Raw genomic sequence first — 23,924 nt, 5'->3', positions numbered from 1 at the left:
CATCCCCGAGGGGGTCCCTATCATCGAGGGGTTGGGGGATCTCTCCATCCCCAGTGGGTCTCTATCATCCAGGGATTGGGGGGGCCTCTCCATCCCCGAGGGGCCTGGGGCATATCCTGGGGCCTGGGGGTCAGGGATGTGGGGTGTCCCCTGGTGCCGGCTCACACCAGTCCATCTTCTTCCCTCTCTCGGGGGTCACGCGGAGCTCAAGGCCTCGGCTGCTGCAGGCGGCCTCTCCCGGGCCGGGTGGGGCTCCTGTTCCGTGCTGCAGGACTTCGGTCTGACGACGTGGAGAGGGGCTGCATACAGCACGGGGCAGCTTGCTGGGTGGATAGCGAGCTTGGGGAAGAACTCTCGGCGTGCAGGAACCCGGTTGTGTCCTTGGCTTCTGTTTGCAGGGTTGTCTTTTGCCTTCCTGCCGCGTTTGCTTCGTCTGCCTCCACCTGCTGTGAAATCAAAGTCCTGCACGTCGGGCCTCGGCCTGCGTCTTCCGTGGAGCAGGACCTGTGCTCGCATCCCCCGCCCTCAGGGTCAGGATCCCACCCGGAGACTGCACGCAGCTTGAGTGACACCGGCTAACGTGCAAGCCCCGCCCGCCCCGTCCCCTTGGTGCCCCAGTGTGGTCTGTGGTCGCTCCTTGATGTAATCAGAGCTCTGTCAGGCTCTGCGCTTTGCACAAACTCTCCTGTCTGAAGCTTTATTTTTTTATGATGTTGGCTTGTTTTGAAATTTCCAAAGGCTTTTTTTTTTGTGAATTAAATTTCATTCTTGGTGACAGCTTGCAGGCAGGTGTAAGGTAAATACAGAGAGTGCGTGGACCCTTTATCCAGTTCCCCTTGAACAACTGCACAGCAGTGCAGGAGGCAGACCTGACAGGTGCAGTTCCCGAACATTCTAGAACATTCAGCAGGGGCCCTCGTGTGGCCGCGGTGTAGCCACTCCACCTCCCCCCATCCCGTCCTCTCCATAACCTGGTAGCCCCAACCTGCTGTCAGCCTTGTGCTTCTGTCGTCTGTGCTGTGTGGCTGGGGAGCCGTAGGCGGCTGGCTGCCGGAGAGTCGCCAGGGTTGTCGTGCCTGTCGGCTCCTGTGTGCTGCCGACGGAAGCGCCAGGCAGTGCTTGGCCACGTGCTGCCGACGGAAGCGCCAGGCAGTGCTTGGCCACGTGCTGCCGCAGGCCGCAGCTTTGCTGGTGAGTCGTCCCTCCGTGCACACGGCATGCTCTCCAGGTGAGGCGTCGTCTCTGGCCCAGGTCTCCGCCACGTTTTGTTACCATTCCACCCAAGTGTTTCCCTTCCTTCTCCCTGTGGCTGTGAGCGGTACTGTGCTTTTGACACTGTGTGCCTGTGTTTGTCACTCGTGCCTAGAAACACAGCCGGCGACGTCGTCTGTCTGCCTGGTTTCCTGAGATCCTGCTGACTCGTCTGGTCGATTCCTGGGTCCTCCTGTCCTCTCCTCCCGGGAAGGCCTGGGGCCAGCGTCCTGGGGGGGGCACAGTCTGGGGTTGCTGGCTCCTGTCTTGTCCTCCCCCTCAGGATAAGTGGCCTGTGCCGGGTGTTGGTGCGTGTGAGGAGGCGCCGTGTGCCTCTGTCCCTCTGCTGGCCAGCGCCCTGTGGTCACCTGGGTAAGACTCCCGTGGCCATCGGCGCCAGCACTACTGTCTGTACCTTTGAGCACCCTGCTTCCTAGTGGATTTTCCTCGAGGAATTAATATCCCAGAGCGAGCGCGGAGGCACAGGGGCCACAAGGTGGTCACGTCCGCGCCAGTCCCCGCCCCCGGCACCTGCAGCTCGCCCCGTCCTCGCTCTGCGACCCTGGGCGAGGAGCAGACTGTGCGTTACAGCAGTGCTCAAGTGAGGTCACACCGGAAGGCCGTCGGTGAACAGTCACCCTGGAGTGACACCGTAGGAGTCAGGGCTCAGGCCACGCAACATGGGCTCCCACAGGGTTGTGTGGGGTCACACGAGGTCAAGGTGGATCTGGCTGTGGCTGTGAAGCCCCTAGCGAGGAAGACGAGGCTGCATCCACGCCCCTGCATGGGGAGTTCGTTGTGGCGAGGTGGGGTTGCTCATGCCCCTGGCGCACCAGGTCTGTGCACTGCCTAGAAAACTCAGACACTCGGCTCCCACAACCACAGCACCTTCCAGACTCCCGGGGGCGGCCCTCGATTGGCGGGCGTCCCCCAGATGGCCGCCCTGTGGCCTTCCTGTGTGTGTCTCCCGAGGCAGTGCTGCTCTCTCGAGTCCCTGCTGTCTGTCCTGCTAGGCCGATCTCCGGTCCTTCTTCCTGGTCACCCGTGTCCTGCTGAGGATGCCAGGGCAGCCAGGGCCTGCAGTGCGCTAGGCTGGGGGTGGGGGAGAGGAAGGAGCAGGTGCAGCGGTAGGCAGGAGCCCAGTGGGGAAGCCTGAGGAGGCTGGGTCTGTGGGACGGTGTGGGCCTGGGCGGAGGCACAGAGCCGTCTGTCCTCTCAGGAGGTGGGCTCCTGTGCCTCCTGCTGGAGCCCCTCTGCCCCTCTGGCGCTCTCCGGCCCCGGTCCCCGCCTCTTCCTCTCCATTCTCTGCACAGCCCTGCGGGTGGCAGCTGGGCCACTGCCGCGCACCAGAGCACTGGCGGAGCTCACCGGGCAGATGTGGCTAAGACAGGGCGTCACACGGACACCTCTGCCCTTCCTCTCCGTCCCCTGGGGAGGCGCTGGCCCATTATTAAAATCCAAACACGCATCCCCGGCTCTGTGTGTCCAAGCGTGCATTAGGCCTGGGATCGGAGAGTGAGTCCAGGTCCAGAGTCCAGGGAGGTGGGAGCTGCTACTTCTGTGTCTGCCTCTCTGAGCCTTGCTGGGGCTCCCTCGGGGAGGTCTGGGCGCTGGGAGATTTGCCTCTGGTTTTCCTGTGCCCGGCTCCAGGCGAAGGCTCTCGGAGGTCAGGGAGGTGTTGCTGTGAGGGCGGCATGTCTGTGCCCCGAGCTGGGTTGCCCTCCAGGTGTGCGTCTTCTGGGGCAGCCAGGTGCTTGGAGAGGGCAGGAGGGCCGCGGGCCTGGGCGGGTCACAGCCGGCACCTGCGTGCCGCCCCCTCCTCCCCTTCCCTGCGGGGGGGGGGGCACCTGTCCTGGGAGGCCGAGGGCATCTCGTCCCAGTTCTCTCGGCAGGGAAACAGGAGCCCGTGAGGATTCGCAGGCAGGCAGGCGAAGGCAGAGGAGGCTGGAGCCCAGGTCCTTAGGGGGAGACTGTTGGAGCCCCTTCTCCGTCCCTGTCCCTGAGGGACCTCTTTCATGTGGGGCGCGGGGAGGGGTGTGGACCCTCTGTGAGTGTCAGGTCCGCCTCGGGGCTGGAGGGGCTTTGCTTCTCGCTGGTGGGTGAGCAGAGCAAAGCAAACAGGCGGCCGGCCGAGGAAGGAGGAAGCATTCCTGGCGGGGATTACCTGGGAGGTGACTCCGTCCCTTTGATCTCGGAGCACCTGGCTTGCTGCGGCTTGTTCCTATCGGGACAGCAAATTCCCTTCCCTTTCATGCTGGGAACCCACACCAGGTTCTGACGCTGGGGGGTGCCGGCTTCCTCATGCCGCCTGCAGGACCTGCCGCCGCGCCCGGAGGACACTGAGGCTCTGCCCGGCCCAATTCTGCTTCTTGGGCCCCGCCGAGGCGGGTCTGATAGGCTGGCTGGTGGGCGGGAGGATGGACGGGCAGTCGGTGGACGTGGCCTGCTGCCTGCTCAGCGCACACTCCCGGAGGAGAAGGTCCACACGGCTCCACTGAAGGTGTTCCCGGCTGGCAGGGTGGCCGGGCTGTGCACACCCGCAGGGCTCGGCGCGGGTGGGGCTGCCTCCTGGTCAGCCTTGTGCGGCCCCCACCTCCCCTGTTCTTGGTTCTCTTGAGACGGAGACCCAGGGCAGGGGCGGGTCGCTCAGCCGTGTGCCCCAGGACTGCCAGTGCCACTCCTGCCTTGGGAGCCGGGCCGGGTACCAAGGACGTGAGCAGCCGCCCTGTTTACTGAGTGCCAGCGGGAGCCCCTGGGTCTGGAAGTGCTTGGGGCACCGCCTGCAGCTGTGTCCCCTCACCCCCAGGCACGGCCACCCCCACTCCTGGGCTGGGCAGCGACACCAGGCAGCCAGCAGGCAGAGCCCACATGGAGCCCTCTGGGGGGCGGAGCCTCCCACAGCGTCCACATCAAGGTGTGGGCCTTGCGGGTTCAGGGCTTCAGATCCTGGACTCGGACCCCAGACCGCAGGCTCCCGGTCCTCAAAGCTCCAGGGTGGGCAGGACACGAGTGGCCGCGGGGGCAGGCAGGAGAGACCCCTGTGTGTCTCAGAGTGGGGGCCTCCTTTGTTCATTAAAGAGAACTTTAGGCGTTTTGAGGTATGAGTGTCTGCAGGGTCCACCGCACGAGTGGTGTTGACCGCAGCCTGTCATTGCCCAGCGTGGGGGACGTTCCAGGGATGACCCCGGGGCAGCAGGAATCTGAACAAGGGCCTGACAGGTGGGGCACCACCTGCTCACCGCCACCTGTGCAGGTGTTGTGTTTGGGCACATCTGCGTGTATGTGTGCATGCGTGTACTGCTGCGCACACACATGTAAGCAGCACGCATGCACGTGTGCCTGGGTGTGAGTACATAGTGTGCACATGCATGTGTGCACATGTCGGTGTGTGCATGTCTGTTTGTGTCTCTGTGTGTATCTGTGTGTGTGTCTGTGTGTGCTTGTCTCTGTGTGTGCGTGTCTGGGTGTGTGCATGTCTGTGTGTGTCTCTCTGTGTGTGTATCTATGTGCTTGTGTGTGTGTGCGTGTGTGTGCATGTGTGTATCTGTGTGTGTGCATGTCTGGGTGTGTGTGCATATCTGTGTGTGTCTGTGTGTGTGTATATCTGTGTGCGTGTGTGTGCATGTGTCTGTGTGTGTGCGTGTGTGTGTCTGTGTGCGTGTGTGCATGTCTCTGTGTGTGCATGTGTGTGTCTGTGTGTGCATGTGTGCATGTCTCTGTGCGTGTGTGTGTGTCTGGGTGTGTGTGCATGTGTGTGCGTGTCTCTGTGTGCATGTGTGTGCGTGTCTCTGTGTGTGCGTGCATGTGTGTGTGCGTGTGTGCGTGTCTCTGTGTGTGTGTCTGTGTGTTCGTGTCTGTGTCTCTGTGTGTGCGTGCGTGTGCGTGTGTCTGTCTCTGTGTGTCTGTGTGTGTGCATGTGTGTGCGTGTCTCTGTGTGTGCGTGTGTGTGTCTGTGTGTGTGCGTGCGTGTGCGTGTCTGGCTGTGTGGGTGTGGCCTTTCGTTTCTGAGGTGGAGGTGGAGCATGGTTGGGGCTGCTGTTTTTTCTTGTTCCTCCAGGCAAGCTGTTTCTCAGGCACGTGCGGGCCCGACGGCTTTCTGGCTGGCGGGAGGACTGGGGGCCCGCTGCTGAGCGGTCCCGCCGTGGTGCAATCCCTGCTTTGTCACGGCCTGCCTTGCAGCCACAACAGCCCGAGGAGAAGAGGAGCGAACGGGGGGCGGATCAGGTGTTGGGAGGATGTGCGGGGAGGGCTGTGTGTGGGTGACCACGCAGGGGGACCGTGCTGGGCCTGCTCAGGGCCTGTGCAGGCACTTCCTGTGTGGGGAGAGCCCTCCAGCCTCTCGCAGGCAGGGACGGCTCCCACGTCTGGCGGGGCGGGCCCTCGGCCTCTTGGCAAAGACGCACTGCTGAGCCCGGGCTTCCCAGGCCGCGGCCGTGCAGGCTCTGCAGGCGTGAGGGTCCCAGTACCGGGTAGTCCATTCCTCGGGGCTGCTCCATCCTGGCTCCTGTCTTCCCGCCCTCCAACACACACGTGTGCGTGTGCATGTGTGGGCATGGCTATGTACACGTGTGCACGAGCAGATGTGGGCACGTGTGTATGTGTAACTGCATGTGAACACGTGTACACACAGATGTGCGTGTGTGTGTCTGCTGTGTGCGTGAGTGCCTGTGTGTGCACGTGTGTGTGCGTGTGTTCCATGTGTTGGCTCGTTCCACTGTCCCTGTTGGGGGCCGTTCTTGCTGTTTCCCTCGGGTGCCGTGAGCAGGCCCGCGGCCTGCACGTGGGGGCAGTGCACATGTGTCTGTCCCAGGGCACCAGGCCTGTGCCAGCGTGTTCAGTCACATCTCGCGCTTCCTTGCTCAAACCCTGTGGCCACGTCCACTTCTGTCCGAGTCTCAGGCCGAGCCCTCCCCTTTGCCAGCCGCGAGGCCCCGGGAGCTGCCCCTGCAGGCCCTGCCCCGTGTCTCCCTGCTGCATCTCGTGTCCCAGCTGGCTGGTGGAAAGGGGTCCAGTTCCCACCGCCTTTGTCTGCATGCTTAACTTTTACGAAGGCCTAGGAGCCCCCGCGCTCCCTGCTCTCCGCACACACCGGCCTCATCATGGCCCCCGCTGGCCGCAGAGCCCCGGGGCGGTACGCATGTCTTTTCCCGCCTCCTTTGGCCATCATTTGGAAAACAGGGCTGCGTCCTTCTGATTGGCAGGCCTTGGAGCAGGCCATGGGGGGCCGAAGGGGAGGCTGGGGTGTGGGGCGGCGTCTGAGGCCCAGTGGGGCGTCAGTCATTCATCACTCCGTGAGTCCTTAGCCCTGCCCTCACGGACGTGACCTCCCCATGCCGTGCCTGCTGGACAGCGTGCTGGGTGAGGGGTGGGCGCTCTGTTGTCCGTAGGGTGGCACTCAGGCGCCCTGGAGGCCGTGGCATCTAGCAGGAATTTGCAGAGAGGAAGAGAGGAGGACAGTGGGGGAAAAGCTGGAGGCTCGGCGTGTGCAAGTGTCCCGGGGCAGCGGCTGGCTGGACAGGTTGGAGCACAGGCCCACGTGCTGGAAATAACACTGGGTGCGTTTACGACCGTGGGTTCCCAGGGCAAAGGCGGGTTTTGTGCTGGGACACGGTCCTCCTCCGACGTGTGTGTCGAGAAGCGCCGTCAGCCTGGCCTGGAGTGGAGACACTCCGTCCGTTTATCTGTGGGTGGAGCAGGCTGATGGGACGGGAGACCAAGGAGCCTCTTGGGATTTCCCTCTGCCCCTGCCACTCCCACCCCGACTCTTGGCTCATGAATGCCGCCCCCGGAGCCTTCTCTCTCTTTTCCCTGCCCCCTCCCACCCAGTAACCCGGAACCCCATGAATGGCCAGATGAGCCGGGGCTGGGCGGCATTGTAAACCAGCTAATCAGAGATTCAAAGGGCAGCAGATAGGAGGCCAGCGCATTCCAGAGGCCCAGCCCAGGGCCCGACCTTGGGTGTGGCCCGGGACACAGTCACCTTAAAGCCTGGCCTGTCGCTGTTGTCGATCCACTTGCTTTCTGAGGCCGAGGGCACCCGCGTGCTGGCACACATGAGCTTTATAGGCTGGGTGGGGGCCCCAGACACGGAACCGGCGCAGGACGACAGCCATGGGGCCACGCCCCAGGCCAGCGTCTCTTCCCTGCTCCCCTGGGGACGGGGGTCTGCAGCAGGGGCTCGGGCTGCTTTGTTGCCCAGTAAGGGCGGTGAGAAGTCCGTCACACGCTTCAGTGACGTGTTCCCACGTGACGCACGACAGCGAGGACACGGGCCAAAGCCCTCCCTCCTGGGTGGGCCTGGTGCACAGGGGAGGCTGGGAGCAATGGGATGCCAGAGTTTTCCTCCAGCGACGCCTGGGTCCTGAGTGCAGTCCTGCTGTGCTGTGGCTGTGCTGAGAGTGACTCGGGTAGGATGCTTCGGGCCTAAGCGTCAGCCCGTTGGCTGTGACAGGGAAGCCACGCGCCCAGCTTTGAGTCCCGGGTTCCACGTGCCCAGCGCACAGCTGGTGTTCGGCTCCTCCCTGCGCTCAGGTGCCTGCCACTGTGGGGCCTCCTGATGTGGCTGGGCTGTGTCCCTGGCAGTCGGTCGTGCCTGGGAGTCTTGGCCTGTCCAGCGCCTCCATAGGCCCCACGGCGTCCCCCTGGCATTGCCACCAGGGGGCATCACCCCGTGTTCTGGGAGGCCCCGTCCTGGTTGCCGGCCAGGGGAGCTGGGCCTTGCCCGCCAGAGAGGCCACCTCGCTGCTGCTGTCTGGGCGTCATGGAGGTTGAGGTTTCCTTCTGTCCCAGCATCGGTCAGGAGCGTGCCTTCCATGTCCCGCGAACGTCTCGGATTAGGTTGGGTGAGCGAGGTCGGGGGTGCTTCCGGGGCAGGAGCCTCGTGTCCAGGGCCGGCCGAGCAGGTCGCTGCGGGGTGGCAGGCCAGGGCTGCTGGCTCCTGAGGTTGAACGCGGCGGCATGGAGTGCTTGGCGCCCGTGAGCCTGGCCGTGGTGAGACCGGAGCCTGCGAGGTGCCCTGGCAGTGGTGGGCTCGCAGCCTCCGTGTGAGGCAGATCCTGGGGCGGGGGGGGGGGTGTCTGTGCAGTGGGAGTGGCCCCAAAGGTCTGCTCCCACCCCTCAGCCCTGCCCTCTCGCCTCCCTCCCAGGAATGCAAAGGTCCCTAGGAGCAAATCCACTGGGTGCTTTATTTTATTTTAAAAGATGTGTGTATTTATTTTAAAGGCAAAATGACAGAGACAGATAAATCTCTTCCATCCACATGGCCGTACCAGCCAGGAGCTCTGTCTGGGTCTCCCACGTGGGGGGCAGGGCCCAGGAACCTGGGCCGTCATCCGCTGCCTTTTCGGGAGCATTAGCAGGGGGCTGGAAGGAAGCGGAGCAGCCCCGGGGGAGGGGGAGGGGTGGGGAAGGGCTGCCCAGGCCTGGCTGCTGACCGGCCAGGGAAGGCCCCTCCGGCTGCAGTGTTGGGGACGCTGGGGGAAACACTGCGGGTGAGCCCTGGGAGGGCGCTGGTCTCCCTGTGCACTGTCACTGTAGTGATGAAGGGGAGCCCTTCAGTCTGTGAGAGCGGCACCAGTCCCGCCGCCCGGCTCCGCTCCTTGTCCGGGTCTGGCCCTTAGCATGGCTAAGTGGCTCAATACACCCTCTTCTCTTAGAGAGAGAATGAGTAACAGCAGGTTCAGGGTCCGCCTGCCTACAGCAGGAAGCCACCTCCAACCAATTCCTCCTGGTGGCCGTGGGCAGCGCAGTGCCCGACCCTTGATTGCTGGTCCCTGGTGGAGCCCAGAGAGAGCAGGGCAGGTCTCGTGTGCAGGGAGCTTGGTCACGTCTGGGGACCGTCTGCCCGTCACCAAATTCAGATTCCTCCCGCTCGCTCGTGGGGTGCTGGGGCAAGGTTGGGGGAAGAGCAACACCCAAGGCCACGCTTTGAGCTCGACTTGCAGACGCTGCTGTGGGCCTGGTCTTGGGTGAGACGCAGGGCTGTGAAGTGAACGTGACACAGATGTGTTCTCAGGGACTCCTCGGTCACCTGCGGGACCAGGATGCACCAGGAGGGGCACGCGTGCAAAAACTAAGGCTTCCGCACAAACGGCATGCGTGAGGACGAATGGACAGAGGAAGGGGAGCAGTGAGCAGAGGGGAGAATGCAGAGGATGCCCCGTGCTGGCGGGAGGGGAACTGGCACCAGAATGGCGTCGTTGAAAGTGGAGGGCAGCCTTGCTCCTCGCCGCGGAAGCAGACGGAGGGATGCTCGGAGCCAGACCTGAGAGCGGATGGGGGCCTGGAATTCGCACATGTGTTAGCCATAAAGGCCTGGCCGGGCCCACCCAGGCCGCCCTCCGCGTGGCAGGCATTGGAGTTGAGAGTGGAGCTGCGGATCAGAGGCCGGAGCCCTGGCTCCACAAAGGCTGAGCTGGGGGACACCGGGGTCCTGAGAACTGCTGGGGGCTGGCCTGGAGCCAAGGCCCGGAGGACCCCCCTGCTGGGGCGCGGGCACTGCAGGGCAGGGGCTCCTGCTCACAAGAGGCTTGGACACCTCCATGTTTTAAGCATTTTTTTAAAAATTTTTCTAAGAAACTAGACTTTGCCATAGACCTATTTTTAAAAAAGACTTCTTTATTTATTTGAAAGGCAGAGAGAGAGACAGAGCTCTTCCATCCGCTGGTTCACTCTCCAAGTGGCCACAGCGGCCAGGGCTGGGCCAGGAGCTCCATCCTGGTGTCCCGCATGGGCCGTCCTCTGCTGCCTTCCCGGGTGCCTCAGCAGGGAGCTGAGCTGGAAGCAGAGCGGCCGGGGTCTCTGGGGTACGGGATGTGTGAGTTGTGGGTGGTGGCTTAACCCGCGGTGCCACAACACCGGCTCTCCGTGGAGTCTCCTGTAGGAAGCCTGGGTGTGCTGCTCCAGGGAGGGCGGCCATGGGGACCGCGGCCTGCAACCCCACCGGCCCTGGGAAGGGGCTGGTCTGGCCGTGGCTTTCCTACGGGACCCTCCCACTGCCCAGACTCCTGGGTGCTCCCCATGCAGCTGCGTACCTCCTCCACGGCAGCTCTCGCATTTCTTCTAAAATGCTGTGTGCGTGGGGTGGGTGTTCAGCTCAGCAGCTGTGGGACACCTACACCCCACCTCCAGGTGCGTGGGTCAAGTTCTGGCTCCTGCTCCTGTGCACCCCCCAGAGGGCAGCAGGCCATGACCCACGCACCTGGGGCCCTGACCCCCACGTGGGACACAGTTCGGTGTCCGTCTGCCTCAGTCCTGGCTGTTGGTGGTTTGGGGAGTGAATCAGTGGGTGCGAGATCTCTCTCTCTCAGGCATAAATAAGTGCACCATACGGGCAGGCCCCCGGGACAGGCGGCCCTCCTGCGGGTTTGCTTTTGGTCGCCCTCGGTCCTCGTGTCCCGCAGCGAGGCCGGCTGGTTCCAGGGCAGCCTGTGGTCCTGCTCCCCACGCCCTGCTGGTGAGGCAGTTCCCGGGAGGCTGGCGGGGTCCTATCCCAGACTGAAAACTCGCGCAAGCCCGGGAGCCCGCCGGCCCGCGCGCGCGGAGGCCTGAAACCCTAGCGGGGCCGGGCGCTCGTTGCGGGCCCAAGCGGCTGCAGGCGCTGCCCAGCCCGGCGGGCGGCGTCCCCGGGGCTCCGCGGCGCTGCGGGCGGGGCGGGGACGGGGCTAATTCGTGTCAGATGCTGGGCGCCGCGCGCGGGCTTTTGTTCCCGGCGTCCGACTGCCCGTGGCGGGGCGCGCGCGGCCGGGCCCCGCCGCCACGAGCCCTCCAGCCTCCCGGGCCGCCCACCTTTCCCCGGGCTTTCCGCACGCGCGGCGCCGGCCACCTCCCCTGCGCGGACCGCCGCTCCTGAAGGCCCGCGGGCGCCGGGGCGGCCATGAGGCTGCGCGCCCTGACGCGCGGGGCCGGGACGCGCCGGAGCCAGGTGAGTGCGGCGCGCGCGGGGCCGGGCCGCACGTGGACCGCACCGGGCGCGCTCGCTCGTGTCCGCGGCGTGCTGTGGGTGCGCGCGCGCCTGCTCGCCCACGCGTGTGTCCCCGGGAGCGCGCGTCCGTATGCGCGCAGGGCCGGTGGGGCTGTGGTCGGAGCGGGGCTCCGGGCTCCACTCCTCCCCCTCCAGCGTCTCTCGGAAGCGCTTACTCCGCTGGCGTGGAGGTGGGACGCGGGCCTCGGCGCGGACTCGCTGCCTCGAAGGTAACGAGCGGCGTCGCGGCGCGCGCAGGTGGGCTGGGGCCGTGGCGCCCGGGGTCCCCGGGACAGCTCCTGGCCGAGCCCACGGGGCTGGGGACTCGCCCCGGGTTCAGCGGTAGCCGCTTCCCACGGCAGGGCGTTTGCTGCGTTCGTCCCGAAACTTTTGCGCGGTTCCCGAGAGCGCAGGTCACCAGAGCTGTCCCTGCGCGCCCGCGCTCAGCGCAGCGCGGGGCGGGCGGGGGCCGGGAGGGCTCTGCGGGCCCGGGCCGGGGTCGCCGCTTCCGCCCCGGTTTGCTCCCCGTCGGTGAGGTGTCTGATCAGGCCCCGCCTCTCGGGGTCGCTCCCGCAGGCTGTCCTGCTGCCCAGGGCCACCCGGGACAGCGCAGCCGGCACTGCCGCCTCCACTTCAGCGCGGGGCCTGCAGCGGCGTCTGCGGTTTTGCGTTTGTCTGCGTGCAGCTCGCTCCCTCGGGCAGCTTCTTCCTCACCAGCGGAGGCCCTGTGAGAAGCTGCACTAATTGCTGTGCCCCTCAGGGGGTCCCCCAGCCTGCGGGCTCCTCTTCCTGCGTCTCCCTGCTCACAATTACATGCAATTTAGATTCCTGAGCGGGGCCTGCTGGCTGCTGGAGAGGCCGGACCAGGTGGAGACAGGGCGGTGTGGCCAGATGTGCTTGCGCCGGCCCCGTTCCCTCCCTGCCGGTCCCCTCCGAGGGGCTTCTCGCTGCACCAGCGGGCAGGGGAGCTGCGGGGAACAGTGCCTCTTTCTCGCCGGGGGCAATAAAGGTATTTGTAAGGAGGAAAAGGCCAGCGCGTTCCTCCTTGGCCCGCACACTGTGGCCGATTCATTCGGTCCACAGACGTTCATTGAGGGGCCACGGCGCGCTGGCTGCCAGGCACCGAGGACAAAGGGGCCCGGGCCGGTGTCCTGCCTCCAGGAGGCTGCAGTGGGGTGCAGGGCGAGGCCCAGCTGGGGTGCTGCTGGACAGGGCCGTGAATGGCTGCCCCTGTGAACGCGGGGCTGGGGGGGAGACCAGCCCGAGCCCCACATCCCTGCTGCGTGGGCTGCCCAGAGCTCGCCGTCCCCACTTGGGCCACACGCTGCTGCCGACAGGGACACGGATGCGCCCTGCTAACACCGGGACCCCCGTGACATTGGGCACACAGCGTCTGCTCTCAGAGAGTCTGGTTTCTGCCGAAAACACAAGAGTGAGAGGGCTACTTGCGGAAGCTCACGGAAAAGTGAGGTTGAAAAGTAAGTTGAATTTGGTCCAGACTGTTTTGAAATCTGTGTGTAGTTTTGATTTTTTTCATAATACACATTTTTTCATGAACTTTTTGAAGTATGCATGGATTTTGAAGTAATTTTTTGCACAAAATAAGCCTGTAGTGTAGTTCCAGGTTCTGGGAGCCCTTTGAAGTGGAGCCCCACGGAACGGTGGGCACGGGCTTGGCGGCTAATTGGAGTCACCTGGGGGAGCTTTGGGCCCTCGCCAGGGGTCTGGCTCCGCCCCCAGTAATCTGATTTAATTGGTCTGGGACGGAGCTGAGGCTGAGCTCCTTATAAAACTGTGCCTGGGGCGGGCATTGTGGCACAGCGGGTTGAGCCGCCGCCTGCAACGCTGGCATCCGTGTCGGCGTGCCGGTGAGCCCTGGCTGCTCTGCTTCTGATCCAGGTCCCTGCTAACGAGTCTGGGAAGGCGTCAGGAGGGGTCCTGGTGCATGGCCCCTGCTACCTGTGTGGGAGACCAGGAGGCGTCTCCGAGTTCTGGCTTTGGCCGGGCCCAGCCCTGGCTGTTGTGGGCATTTGGGAAGTGAATCCGTGGGTGGAAGATCTCGCTCTGTCTCTCCCTCTCTTTGTCATTCTGCCTTTCAAATACATTCTAAAAAAATACAAAATGAAACAGCAGCAGTGCTCAAGTGCTTCTTATGGACTGGCGTTTGTCTCTGGTCAGGAGCTCTCCTAAGAGGCGGGAGGGGTTGAGAGAGGCGACTTGCCCAGGGCCCCCGCGATTGGACTGCAGGTGGCAGATCTGACGTGACGGCTTCTGCCTGCTTCAGGACACTTTCCCTAGTGGGACAGTCTGCACAAAAGCCCGAGCGGATGTGGTTATTGACAAGGCCACTGCAGGACTGAGGTGGGGACTAGAACCGGGGATGACAGGGAGCTACAAGTTGCCCGCCTTCCAGGCAGCTTGAATGACAGTGGGGAGACCCAGGCAGTCCCAAAGCTCGGGCATGCTGGCGTCAGTCCTTGGCCAGTCCCGGCTCCTGGGAGTGGCTCGCGGAGGCCAGCTGGAGGGGTGGACGTGCCGGGCTAGTTATGTCTGCCGTAGTGGGGGAGTGAGGAGCTGTGTGCCTGTGCCAGCATCGGGGAAAGGGGGAGTAATTAGATCTCAGAGGAGAATTTGCTGTGTTGCAAGTTAGAACGCGGTGTGTTTATTCAACACCTTGTCTTGTTAGTTTTGTAGGATGCCAAGAACACATTTAAAAATATTTAAATTAATTTTAATTTTACATGTAAGGAGGGGAGAGATGGATTCCACCTGCTGTTTCACTCCCTAAATGCCTGCAACAACCAGGGTTGGGTCAAGTGAATGCCAGGAGCTCTGAACTCAATCCAGGTCTCCCACGTGGGTGGAGGGAACCCAAGTACTGGAGCCTCCCAGGGTGTGCACCGGCTACACACACACACACACACACACACATCTCTGCCTCTGGATTTTGACTTAGATTGTGTAGGATCTCTCGACAGTTTGGGAAGAGCCTGATCTTAATTCTAGTGAGTCTTCGGCCTGTGAACATCTCTTCGGTTCCTCGGGTCCTCTTTAATCTCTTCTAGCGTTTTATAGTTTTTACTCTCTAGGTTGTTCATACCGATTGTCAGATTTATCCTTGAGTATTTAATGGTTCTAATGCTATCTTGTTTAAGATGTATTTATTTATTTGAAAGGCAGAGTTGGGAGAGAGAGAGTGAGAGAGAGAGAGATCTTCCATCCACTGGTTCAGCCCCCACGTGGCCGCAACAGCCAGGGCTGGGCCAGGCTGAAGTTAAGAGCCTGGAGCTCCGTGTCGGTCTCCTATGTGGGTGGCAGGGCCCGAGCACTCAGGCGCATCAGTGGGGAGCGGGACGGGACGTGCAGCAGCTGGGCCCCCATATGCGATGCTGGTGGTGCCGGCGGCTGTGCCCCTGCTGCTGCTCTACCTGGCGATGATCTTGGGGTTTCCGAATGGTCGTTGCTTGTGTGTAGACTTTGTGTACTGACCGTGTGTCCCTCACCTTTACCAAGTCCATTTGTAGAATCTGTGGGATTTCTCCAAGCAGGCAATCGGATTGTCAACGATGGAAGACAGTTCCCTGTCCCCTTCCAAGCCTGGTGTCCCTTGCTGCTGCTTGCTGATGGCACTGGTCAGCACCTCTGGACATCTGGGGAGAAGTGTTGACTGGGGACACCATTGTCTTGTTCCTGAGCCCAAGGTCCTTCTGTGTCAGGTCTGATGTTTGCTGTGGGTTTTCACAGTTTATGAACCTGAGGGAGTTCTGTTCCAGTCTTAGCTGAACAAAAGTTTTTAAGTGAATATTGGATTTTCTCAGTAGTTTTCTGCGTCATTGTAAAGACCAGGCATTTCTCTTTCTCAGTGTCTGAGTTGACTTGAAGGTTAAACCAACCTTGCATTCTTGGGATGAATGCAGCCTGTCACGGTGTGTCAGCCGTCTGGATTCTTTAGGATAACTTGTCATTTAGGAGTGTGTCGTTCAATTTTAAATATTGGGTGATTTTCTAGAGATCTTTCTGCTTATGTGTTCAAATTTAATCATGTTGTGGTCAGAGAACCTTTTTGAAAAACATGTATTTATTTATTTGAAAGTCAGAGTTAACATCTAGAGAGGGAGAGTGAGAGAGAGATGGAGAGAGAGAGAGCGAGTGCTCTGCCATCTACTGGTTCACTCTGCAGGTGGCCGCAGTGGCTGGGGCTGGGCCAGGCTGAAGCCAGAAACCAGGAACTTCATCTGGGTCTCCCACATGGATGGCAGGAACCCAAGGACTTGGGCCATCTTCCACTGTTTTCCCAGGCTTTTTGCAGGGAACTGGATCAAAAGTGGAGCAGCTGGGACAGGAACCGGAGCCTGCATGGCATGCTGGCATTGCGGATGGTGGCTTTACCTGCTGTGCCATAATGCTGGCCCCAGAGCACATCCTTATATGACTTGGATGTTCCTGAGCTTACTTAGAGTTGTTTTACGTCCTGGAGTAGGGTCTCTCATCCTTGGTAGACACCCCGTCGGCCCCTGGAAAGAACGTGCATTCTGTTTCTTTTGGGTCAAATGTGCTGTGTCAGGTCAAGTTCTTTGAAGACGTTCAAATCTTCCTTACACTTGTTTATTTTATTTAAAAATTACTCATGTATCACAGTTTATTTGAAAGTTAGAGACAAAGGCAGATGGAGATTGCTTATCACCTGCAGGTGCCTGCAGCCGCGAGGGATAGGCAGGGTGGTTTCTGCGAGACCGCCCTCCTTGGCTGTCACACGTCATGGTGTCCCGTGTGTTGCGCCCTGACCTTGGTGAGCCCCGAGCACTCTCTGCAGGCTGTCTGCACATGGAGGCACCTCTGAGGCCCGGGGGTCTAGGCGCAGGGACGAGGCCTGGTGTATGTGGGAAGTGACGTTCTGGCTGTGTTTGCACATTGGCCTGCTTCCTTTCGGGGTTCTGTCAGATTTTGCTTCATGAATGTTGACATTTTGTTATTGTCTTTTATCATTGCGAAGTGGCTTTCTGTAGCGCAAGTATACTTTGTTATGGTTTATTCATCTGAAAGAGTTACAAAGAGAGGGACGGGAAGAGAGCTCTTCCATCCACTGGTTCATTTCCCAAGTGACCGCGACGGCTGGGGCTGGACCAGGCTGAAGCCAGGAGCCAGGTCTCACCCTTGGGTGGCAGGGACCCAAGTACCTGCGCCATCTTCTGCTGCTTTCCCGGCGCGTCGACAGGAAGCCGGGTTGGAAGCGGAGCAGCTGAGACTCCCACTTGAACTGGCATTCCGAAATGGGGTGCTGGCCTGCCGGGCCACACTGCCCAAACCTCTTGTGGATACACTTTGATCTGAAGTCTGCTCCCACGGCCCTGTGGTTGAGGTCGGCATCTCTAGCCTTGGTCTTCTGTCAGTGCAGCCACGCCCATTCCCTTTGATTGACGTCAGCTGTGGCATGTCTTCTACGCCTCATCTTTCTCTTCCCTTTGTTAGACAATCTATTGGGGTTGGCATTGTGGCATAGCTGGTAGAGCCACTGCCTGCAGCCCGGCAACGCTGGCATCCCATGGGCACCGGTGCGTGTTCCAGCTGCTCCGTTTCTGAGCCAGCTCCCTGCTAATGCACCTGGGAGAAGCAGGGGAAGATGGCCCAAGTGCTTGGGGCCCTGCACCCATGTGGGAGCCCTGGATGAAGCTGCTGGCTCCTGGCTGCGGCTGAGCTTAGCCCTGGCCGTTGCAGCCATCCAGTAGATGGAAGAACGTGCTTGCTCTCTCTCTCTTGCTTGCTCTCTGTCTCCTTCTCTCTGTAATTCTGCCTTTCAGATAATAAAAGTGCAGAAGACAGCCTGACAGTGCTTGCCTCTAGTTCAGGTGTTCAGACTGTCGAATGCCACTTGCTTTGCCTCTGCCACACTCGTCTCTGCCTTCCTGTTCCTCACTTTCCTGTTTGGGATTTGTTGGATGTTGTTGTGAGTTCATCTCATCTCTGCTGCCGCACCAGCTACCACCGATGTTGCAGCGGCTCCTGTGGGACTTGACAGTGCCCCGTGACGCCCCACGGGTATTGACCCTTCCACAGTGGCTCTGAGAGCCTCGCGGGGACGTGTCTCCATTTCTCCTTTCCTGAACTTGTGCCGTGTCGTCACAGGTCTGTCTGTTCTCGTGTTAGATGCTACCTTACAGAACTGTTTTCTTTGAAGAGTGGCTTACCTTTAGGGCGCTTCAGACACAGGAGGACAGAGTCTTGTCCATAGCCATGCGGTCACCGTTCCTGACACTGCCCATCCCTCCCTGTAAAGCTGCCTTTCCAGTGTCCGCTGCCCTCCTGCCCAGGCTGACCTTAGCACGCCCTGCAGGTGCGTGGGCTCCCGCTAAGTTCTTTCATCTTCCAGCTTTTGTTCCTTTCTTTTTTTAATTAAAGATTTATTTATTTATTTGAAAGGTACAGTTACAGAGAGAGGAGAGGCAGAGAGAGAGGTCTTCCATCCACAGTTACAGAGAGAGGAGAGGAGAGGGAGAGAGAGGGAGGGAGGGAGGGAGAGAGAGAGATGTCTTCATCCACTGGTTCAGTCTCCAGATGGCCGCAATGGCCAGAGCTATGCTGAACCGAAGCCACTGCTTTCCCAGGCCGTGGCAGAGAGCTGGATCAGAAGTGGAGCAGCCGGGATGTGAACTGGCGCCTGTGTGGGATGCCGGCACTGCAGGCGGCGGCCGTACCCGCTGTGCCACAGCGCTGGCCCCTGACCTTCATTTCTGAAAGATGCTTTAGCTGGGTATAGGACTCTGGCTCTGTGGGCCTTTATGATGTTCCCGGCCTGCATTTCTCAGATGTGAGAAGTCTGCACGGAGCCACCGCTTCCTCTCCCCTCTGGCTGCCTTTGGGGTCTCCTCCTAATTACTGGGTTTGAGTTTGGTTGTGCTGGGCCTTCCTGTCATTTCTGGAACATTTCTTTTACGTTTTCTTTATTTTATAACGTTATTTTTTATTTGAAGGTTAGAATTACAGAGAAACAGGGAGAGACAGAGAAAGGGCTCTTCGATCTGTTGGTTCACTCCCCAGTTGGCTGCTCTGGTCAGGGCTGGGCTGGAACCAGGAGCTCCATCCAGGTCTCCCACGTGGGGCAGGGCCCCGGGTGCACGGGCCACCCTCCGCTGCCTTCTCAGGCCGTTAGCAGAGGCTGGATCGGAAGTGGAGCAGCCGGGACCAGAACCGGTGCCACAGGGCAGCAGTGCCTCACCCCTCTCCTTACTGGGCTTGAGCTCCGTCGTGGTGGGCCGCCTTCTTGTTTCTGCTCCTCCGGATCTTCCGAGCCTCTCGGTTCTGAGGGTTTTACAGTTTCTCTCCTATTTGGGAAAACTGCAGCCCTCTCAGCCTGCTCCACGCCCTTCCTCTCCCTCGGGGACTCCAGTTACACGCGTGTGTGCCAGAGCCCTGGGGCCGCTGCTGCCTGTCCGTCTCGCTGTCTCGCCCCCACCCAGTGTGCTTTCCACCCGTTTTCTCCTGCGGGCCTTTGGCTGGGGTCTGCTCTGCTCGCTCTCTGGCCGTGTGGAACGCAGGCAGGTGCCCCGTCACCCTGTCTGCTCGTTCTGCTCGTTCTGCTGTCTGTCTGTCCGTCTGTCTGCAGCATTCCCCGTGCTGGTTGCATTTTTCTCTCTCTGAGCGCCTGATGATTTTTGGTTGGATGTCAGACACTGTGAGTTTTTCCTTCCTGGTAAGTTACTTGGAAACAGTGTGATTCCGTTGGGTGCTGCTTTTCAGAGGGAGTGGACAGGAGAGGAGCCGTGGTCAGTTCAGAGCTAGCTGTCCCCCACGAGTCAGGCCAGGTCTCTTCGTGTTGTCGGGGAACACTGTGAGTTCTCAGGATCCCTGGCCTGGCTGTGGGATCGGACGCTGTTCCCAGCACCGTGAGAGCACCAGGCCTCGTCTCCTCCGATTCCATCCGGCGATTCTTTCTCCAGCCCTGGGTAGTGTCCTCTCACACATGCGTGTGCACACACACGTGTGCTCACAGTACCGAGCTGACTGCTGTCCCCCAAACCACTGCTGCCCCCCTGACCCTTCCCTCCTCAACGCAGGCCGTGCCCTGGTGGACCTGGGCTCCGCCCTCCTCCTGGGCGTCACAGGGGCAGTGCTGATGCTCAGCACGGGTTCCATGTGTCCGACAAGGAAACAGCACCGCGCTTCGTCCCCGGTGTCGTGTCTGAAAAACCACTGCCTTGTATCACGTCGCGGCCGTTACTGGGGGCGTGATATCGTGTCGCGGCCGTTACTGGGGATGCGGTATCGTGTCGCGGCCGTTACTGGGGACGCGGTATCGTGTCGCGGCCGTTACTGGGGACGTGGTATCACGTCGCGGCCGTTACTGGGGACGCGGTATTGTGTCGTGGCCGTTACTGGGGACGTGGTATCACGTCGCGGCCGTTACTGGGGACGCGGTATCGTGTCGCGGCCGTTACTGGGGACGTGGTATCACGTCGCGGCCGTTACTGGGGACGCCGTATCGTGTCGTGGCCGTTACTGGGGACGCGGTATCCTGTCGTGGCCGTTACTGGGGACGCGGTATCCTGTCATGGCCGTTACTGGGGACGCGGTATCGTGTCGCGGCCGTTACTGGGGACGTGAGGACGAATCTTGTTCCTGGAACTTCGTCTGGATCAGGGGTGGAAGTTCCTGTAGGTGCTTTTAAGAGATAAACGAAGGTGTGTGGTGCTGTCCTGTGCTCACCTTTGGAGCCGGGTTACCAGCACCTGCCAGGGCTGTTTTTGTTGCTGCAGACAGCGCACTGTAAGGATCTTAAGGACACCACTCCGTGACCGAAATACTCGTGCCTCCACGTAACTGCCGGCTCCAGGGTGAGGCGTGGGACGCCTCCCTGTCCGGGAGCGTGTTGTCCAGGGAGCGTGTTGTCCAGGAAGCGTGTCGTCCAGGGAGCGTGTCGTCCAGGGAGCGTGTCGTCCAGGGAGCGTGTTGTCCAGGGAGCGTGTTGTCCAGGGAGCGTGTTGTCCAGGACGAGGCTGCTCCTACCACTGTTAGCGACTCTCTGTGAGCTGGCTGCCCGTGAACGCTGGGTGTCCTGTGCCTGGTGTCTGTCCATCCGTGTGATGCTTCTGCCGTCTGTGTTGGTGGTCTGTGTGTGGATTCCAGCATATGACTGAGCCATTTTCCTTTTGATGGGCACTGGGGCACTTCCTGTTTGGGGCACCCTGAAATAAGGTTGCTGTGACCGTTCACGTGCGAGTCTTTGTAGGCATTGACTTCTTTTTCAGGTCCATAAGGGTGGGGTCCCAGGCTCGTGGGGTGGGATTGTGTTTTAAGTTCAGAAGAAATTGTTAAGCTGACTTCTTCCACATCGTCCGGGATGCGTAAATTCAAGTCGTTCTGGCGGGCACGTGATGGCCTCAGACACTGCAGGCGGATCTGCGTTGCCGATGGAGCTCACCGGCGCTGGTCGGCAGCCGGTTCGTGGCTGGTGTTTGGTTTCTAAGGCAAGTTGAATGCCTGTAGGATCTTTAGACTGGTTGTGAGCGGTGACTCTGCCAACATGCATGTAGGGGCAGTGGCTGCGTCTCAGGAGGACGCACACGCGTGGTCCCTGGTCTGCAGAGGCGCACGGGGCTCACGGCGGGGCCGGAGCAGCCTGTGCTGTGCCGTATGAGCAGCGCTGGTGATGCTGGGCTCCCAGGACCCCCGGCGGGCTGTGCAGTGGGTGTGAGGGAACCTCGGATTGCGAGTCTAGGTCTGGGTGCCGACAGCGCGCCCTGAGCTGCCGGGGAACCGTGCTCAGCCGTGGCGGCTTTCCTGTCCCTTGTTTGCTTGGTAAAGTTCCTGCTCCCGCTCCGTCCAGGCTGCGCCCGGTCCACCGTGTCCTGCGAGGGGAGGGGAACACGCGCCTGGACTGAAGGTGTCCGCCTTTCCTCTTTCAGGCCGAAGAAGCAGCCTCGAGGCCACAGAGTTTTAAGAGCAAGGCGGTGACGTCATCCCGAGCGTGTGGGGTTTGCGGCCGGGGCAGCTCCTGCCGAGGTGAGTGCCTGCCGTGGTCGCCTCGCCGGGGACGGAGCAGGGAACTCGGCCGGCCTGGCTGGGACAGCCGTGCCTGCTCACCGGGAAACCTTACAGAAGGACGCAGTTGGCTTCCCTTGAATGCCAGCGGCAGGCTGCGGGTGCCGCTGGGTGGGCAGGGGAGGGTGCCGGGCAGCTCCTGGGCACCGACTGGGCTGTGTGCTCCTGGGGCCTCCTCTTGGTCCTGGGCCGTGCTCGCCCCTGCCTCCCCCTGCTCCAGGAAACCCAGTGATTCAGCAGCTCCCCCCTCCCCGGTGACCTCCCCTCCCCCTCCTCCCTGGCACAGGCTTCGCTCTCTCACCCCTGCTTCCCCTAAGTGCTGTTTCCCTGGCAGGCACTGCCTCTGTCGCTGCTTCCCGAGCACGGGAGCCAGGCCCAGGTGACTTGGGCACCGGTGCTGTGGTCCCTGCCAGGTGGCTCTGGGCCTCCCCGGCTGGGGTGGGCATCTGGGTCACAGGCAGCGTGGGCAGTAGGAAGTTTCAGAACTTGGGTGCCAGTCTGGGCTCCGCCACTCATACCCGGGTAACCCTGGACACGCGGGGTTTATGAGAGACTGGGTTTTCCACGGCAGGGTGGCCGTGAAGACCCCAGGGAAGCATGCGCGGGGATGTGCTGGGCACGCCTGCCCAGAGGTGGCGGGTGGGCCACCTGGCTTGCCCCGGGATGGTTCCCTGCTGCTGCAGCCACCCCTGTGCGCCGAGCCGTGCAGGCCCCCTCGGGGGTGCTGGCTCAGCTCTCCTGCCGCGAGCAGTGGCCCTGAGCTGGCTGATGCAAGTCCCAGGGGTGGAGCAGGTACAACCCGGCCTCCTCTGGTGCCTGCCTGCCCGGCTGGGTGCCCACCTGCGCACAGGACGGGCCGCCCTCATTCACCCCTGCCCACCCGTGTCTGCCTCCTGAGGGGGTGCTCACAGGCCTTGAGCCCTGTAGGCTGCTGGGCCCTGCTGTGGGCTTTCCCTGGAGGCCCTGTGGGGTGGTGGTGAGGATGGGCAGCGTCCTTGACCGTGGCAGGCCTGGGGGCTGCGGGTCTGTCCAGTCCACAGTGGTGCGCTGGAGCTGTGTCTCTGGGGAGGAGTCACCGAGCACAGAGCTTTGGAAGGGGAAGCTGTGCTGTGGCCAGCTCCGCTGTCCTTGGGAGGCGCCTCACTGCCCCTCGTCCCTCCAGAACCTGGGCCTCAGTGGCTGTCGGTGATGGCTGGACTGGCACGGCCTAGCCGCAGCTGGAAGCCCTGGAGGCCTGGGGCCGGCTCTGCTTGGCCTCTCGATGGGGGTGTGGGCCCGGGCATGGGGCAGGTGCATCTTTGGGCAGAGTGCCTGTGTTCCTGAGCCTCTGTGCGCCGGTGCACCGGGGCAGAGCTGTGTGCTGGGCGTGGTGGTGTTGTTGTCCAGCAGGGCAGGACACGTGTGGGGCGTGTCAGCTGAGTCGGTGGGTGGGGCCGAGCCTGTGCGGCACTTGCCGTGTTCTGAGTCAAGTCTGTCCGTGAGTCTGAGGCTCAGCAGGTGCCCCCGAGCGTCAGAGCCGTGAAAACTTTGTGGGCAGATAACCCCCTGGCTCTTGTGTTTGCTCTCTAGGTGCTGTCCCCAAACCCCTTCCCGGGACGGCCAGAGCCGGGCCCTGCCCGACCCCACCGTGGGTCCCTCTGCCTCCCCCACAGAGGCTCGCCGTGCAGACCCCACTGGCTGCCAGGCTCAGCTCTCCCCATCAGACTTGCCTTGTTCCCAGAGGTGGTCCTGGAGGGAAGCTTCCGGAAGTCTGAGAAGAGGGTGGAGGCACGTGGGCCAGATTCCGTGTGGTGCCTTGGGGGCCGATGGCTGTGCTTCCGCCTCGCTGAGCCTGGCTGTGACCCGCGCGCCTCCTGCCCAGCGCCCACACACCTGCTCTCACGGTGCATTTGCCCCACAGCCCTGTGTGTTCTGCGTCTGCACCCGGCAGGTGACTGGGCCCTGCTGGCTGCTTCTCGGCACGCCGGGTGGTTGGGGGTTGGAGTGTCGCCCACTAGGGGTGTCTGGGTGGCGTCGGTCGGTTTTGTAGGTGGATTTTGATTGCTCAGACTTCCTGAGCAGAGCGCCAGGCTGATCCAGCCACGTTTCTGTGCTGCGGGAGCTGCGACCTGGAAGTGGTTTTGAAGGTTGGGGCGGCTGACGTCCACGCTGTTCCTCAGGAGGGGGTTTTGTGGCTCCCTGTGTGCTCTCGGGCGGCTGGGCCGTGGGAAGGTGGAGAGATGCAGTGGTGGTGCCAGTCCCCACATCCTTGTAGCCAGGGAAGGGGCAGGGGGGCTCACTGTGGCCACGCGTGTGTCAGACATGGAGGGAGCCACTGACAAACTGGAGCTTGGCCTGTGTGGGACTCAGAGAGTCCCAGCATCCTGGCTGTCCAAGGCTTCCAAGGCCCCTTGTCAAGGCCAGCATGGGTCAGGCACCCACGTGTGTGGCGTGGCCATCAACGTGGGAGGATGCCTGCCTCCGGGCTGCTGGGCCACGAGGTGCTGGGCTTGTGGAGGGTGGGACCAGCCTCTGGCTGGCGTTCACGTGGTGGCGAGCGGTGCTGCAGTGGGCTGCGTGTCCAGGGTGATCTGCTCACACACAAGTCGGGTGTGGGCTTGGCGTCCATCCAACGTCAGTATAAGCTCGGCACGCCTCCCTTCTCTTACTTTTTTTTTTTTAAAGATATATTTTTTAT

General features: G+C 61.7%; 1 protein-coding gene across 7 annotated transcripts in view; it reads left to right on the top strand.

Moving 5' to 3' along the window:
* TNS3 (tensin 3) overlaps positions 1-23,924 on the top strand; it is a 190,124-nt gene that overhangs the window by 13,453 nt on the left and 152,747 nt on the right. For 5 of the 7 annotated variants that reach the window (XM_070059452.2, XM_070059450.2, XM_070059444.2 and 2 more), the window contains exon 2: positions 21,112-21,208. Coding sequence is in view for 1 of the 7 variants with exons in the window: in XM_070059447.2 (XP_069915548.2) it covers positions 11,126-11,173; positions 21,112-21,208 (145 nt within the window). In the remaining 6 variants the exon portion in view is untranslated. Of the gene's footprint in view, positions 1-10,969; positions 11,174-12,509; positions 12,691-21,111; positions 21,209-23,924 lie in introns of those variants that run through there. The other 2 variants (XM_070059447.2, XM_070059449.2) reach the window with 2 other exon arrangements.

Source organism: Oryctolagus cuniculus, chromosome 16 (assembly GCF_051225735.1).
Source record: "Oryctolagus cuniculus isolate XC-2025 breed Fujian yellow rabbit chromosome 16, ASM5122573v1, whole genome shotgun sequence".
In the NCBI taxonomy this organism is placed as follows: Eukaryota; Metazoa; Chordata; class Mammalia; order Lagomorpha; family Leporidae; genus Oryctolagus; species Oryctolagus cuniculus.
Note: the sequence above shows the minus strand (reverse complement) of the source record. Positions and strands in the feature narration are given on the sequence as shown.